Source organism: Nothoprocta perdicaria, unplaced genomic scaffold (assembly GCF_003342845.1).
Source record: "Nothoprocta perdicaria isolate Ctin4 unplaced genomic scaffold, notPer1 scaffold_631, whole genome shotgun sequence".
Taxonomy (NCBI): domain Eukaryota; kingdom Metazoa; phylum Chordata; class Aves; order Tinamiformes; family Tinamidae; genus Nothoprocta; species Nothoprocta perdicaria.
Genome location: NW_020455901.1, coordinates 10,973 through 14,040, shown reverse-complemented (window position 1 = coordinate 14,040; position 3,068 = coordinate 10,973). Strand labels below are relative to the sequence as shown.

General features: G+C 54.5%; 1 protein-coding gene across 1 annotated transcript; it reads right to left on the bottom strand.

Annotated features, from left to right (window-relative positions):
• Nucleotides 1-1,588: 1,588 nt before the first annotated feature.
• LOC112956457 (olfactory receptor 14A16-like) lies at nt 1,589-2,524 on the bottom strand. Its single transcript, XM_026049979.1, has one exon. The coding sequence runs from the start codon at nt 2,522-2,524 to the stop codon at nt 1,589-1,591; it is 936 nt and encodes a 311-aa protein (XP_025905764.1).
• Between the last annotated feature and the right edge of the window lie 544 nt (nt 2,525-3,068).

Genomic DNA, 3,068 nt, shown 5'->3' with positions numbered 1-3,068 from the left:
GAAAAGATCTTGCACTGGTGAATAAAGCAACTAGCTAAAGCCCCTCTATCCTGCCAGTGCCTTTGCACCCTTTCTCCAAGGAGAACATGATTGCACAGAAAGTTACAGGTCTCCAATCTCTTCCAATCCTGTCTATGCCCTAAAGGCAGGTGGAGCTCTGAGGTCCTCAGTCTCCCTCCTCCTCATTAAGGAGCTGCCTTTCCCTGYGGGTGCAGAGCTCCGCAGGTGTCAGCCCCTCCACAGTCCCCGTCAGGAAAACCCTGCTGTCCCCACYGCTGCTGCCGGCTCCTCAGCAGCTCTGGCAGCAGGGACCTCAGCACCAGCACCCAACGGGAGCCTCCTGCTGGCCCAGCAGCTCCTGGGACAGCGGGCACCTCGCACGCGCCCAGCCCAGGGGGGGCTGCTGCTGCCATGGGCTGCTGCTGCCATGGGCTGCAGGGACACCAGGGTCCTGGGCAGAGCCACCCCGCCCAGGGAGGGGCTGCTGACATCACCATCACCTGCCCACCCACTGCCCATCCTGGCCAGTCAGGGGCTGCGGCAGCAGTGACCTCACCAGCCGACGCCCACGCGTCAGCACAGAGCAGCCCTGTGAAGAGAAGGGAGCTCCCCGCACTGTCCCCACAATGGCCTCCTTGTCCCTGCTGCTGCTGGGACACGTGTGGCCTCCCAGGCAGCGCCTGCTGCTGCCCGGGCAGCTCCTGGCACACAGGGACCTCTGCGCGTGTTTGCAGCAGACCCTGCTGCCGGCCGCGCTGCTGCTGGGACAGGAGCGGCCCCAGAGCCTGGCCCAGCCATGGGCCAGTGCTGGCCTTGCAGCTGCTCCATCAGCAGGGACCTCCCAGGGACCTTCCCACCAGTGGCAGCGGGAATGAATGTGGAAGTGGAGGGCCTGGCCCTGCCTGTGCTCCAGGAACGCACACGAAGCACAACGCAACCAGCACCGTGTTGGGAGAGTGCTTAGGCCCTCTACATGAATCCCAGCAGAACAAGAGAGTTTGGAAGGATGGAGAGCAGCCCTGGAAAGAGAATGTCCCTCTGCTGTGGTTGCACATGGCTCCAGGAAACGTGAAGCCTCCAAGCGATGGCTGCTGTGACTAAACACCTGCTCTGGTAGTGCCAAAGGGAATTCTGACAAAAGAAAAATCTCCTTGTTGCACGTGGGGTATCAGAGTCACCTCAGGTCCGGGGGTAGTGCACTTGCACTGCTGAGGTAGTGCGAAAGGGCCTCATTGGACACAGGGCTTCTGAGCCACTTGAGGCAAGCAGGGTATGAGGGTGCCCTCATCCCTGCTGATGCAGGAGGAAGCCTGGCTTCCGACTTCCACATGATCTCTAGGTCAGAATCAGTAGAGAGATACCTGAAGAGAAATGAGATGAACTGGATTTTTATTTTTATTATTATTATAAAGAACAAAAAAGAGAAGGGAAGGGAAAGGGAAAAGGAAAGGGAAAGGAAAAGAGAAGGGAAGGGGAAGGGAAGGCAAGGGAAGGCAAGGGAAGGCAAGGCAAGGCAAGGCAAGGCAAGGGAAGGACACAGTCTGCATGCCAAGTATATGCGAATGATGAGTGGATACACATCAAAAAGTTATTGCTTGGGATACTGTACATACTGAAGATTTTTCCTCAGTGCCTCCTTGAGCTCCTTGTTCCTCATGCTGTAGATGAGGGGATTCACTGTTGGAGGCAACACTGAATACAGAACGGCCAGTGTCAGATCCAGAGCTGGGGAGGACATGGAGGCGGGCTTCAGGAGGGCAAACATTACAGTGCTGAGAAAAAGGGAGACCACGACCAGGTGCGGGAGGCACATGGAAAAGGCTTTGTGGCGGCCCTGCTCAGAGGGGATCCTCAGCACAGCTCTGAAGATCTGCACATAGGACACCACAATGAAAACAAAACACCCAAAGGATAAGCAGGCACTAACTACAAGAAGACCAACTTCCCTGAGGTAGGAGTGTGAACAGGAGAGCTTGAGGATCTGGGGGATCTCACAGAAGAACTGTCCCAGAGCATTGCCTTGGCAGAGTGGTATGGAAAATGTGTTCCCAGTGTGAAGGAAAGCATTGAGAAATCCACTGGCCCAGGCAGTTGCTGCCATTTTGACACAAGCTCTGCTACCCAGGAGTGTCCCATAGTGCAGGGGTCTGCAGATGGCAACATAGCGGTCATAGGCCATGACAGTGAGGAGATAATACTCTGCTGAAATGAAGAAAAAGAAGACAAACATCTGCATTGCACATTTCAGGTAGGAAATGGCCCTGTTGTCCCACAGAGAATTGGCCATGGATTTGGGGACAACGGTGGAGACGGAGCCCAGGTCAAGGAGGGAGAGGTTGAGGAGGAAGAAGTACATTGGGGTGTGGAGGTGGTGGTCGCAGGCTATGGCTGTGATGATGATGCCGTTGGCCAGGAGGGCAGCCAGGTAGATGGCCAGGAAGAGGGAGAAGTGCAAGAGTTGCAGCTCCCGCTTATCCGCAAATGCCAGGAGGAAGAACTCATTGAAGGAGCTGCTGTTGGACATTTTGGTCTTTCATGTCATGAGAGAAGGTCTAAGAAGAAAAAGATAGTGACAAGTTAAGACAAACTTTCTGCAAAACCTCTTCCCTTTCTTCCAAATATAAACACAGACACACGTATCCCTCCTCCACACAAAAAATATTCCTTTTATTCCTGGCAGGATCTTCATTTAGCTCCCTATATGAAGCTTCAGTTGTGAGAGGCAAAACCTCTCTGTGTCCTAGCACAGAGACAGTACAACAGGTCTCCACATCAGTCCCTTTCCCACATGCTTTAGGTATGCACCTCTCTCAGCTAAGGAACAATCTCAGCCCTAATGGAGCCTGGCCTGTGCTGACAGCGGTGTTCACTTGCAAAGTGCAGATCTCCAAGCTCACCTCCCTTTCTCAGCCAGATGTCCCAAGAGCCATGGAGGGGCTGTAATGTAGCGCATGGCTCTGATGATCAGAAGGGCTCTGCAGTGTGGTGCTCATCCTGAGGGAGATTTTGACATGCAGCTTCTAGGCAAGGGCACACAGTGGTTATTTCAGCTGCCCCCATACGTACCT

What these genes read in the sequence shown, in the direction of transcription:
- LOC112956457 (XM_026049979.1), bottom strand. Translation starts at nt 2,524, where the DNA reads ATGTCCAACAGCAGCTCCTTCAATGAGTTCTTCCTCCTGGCATTTGCG.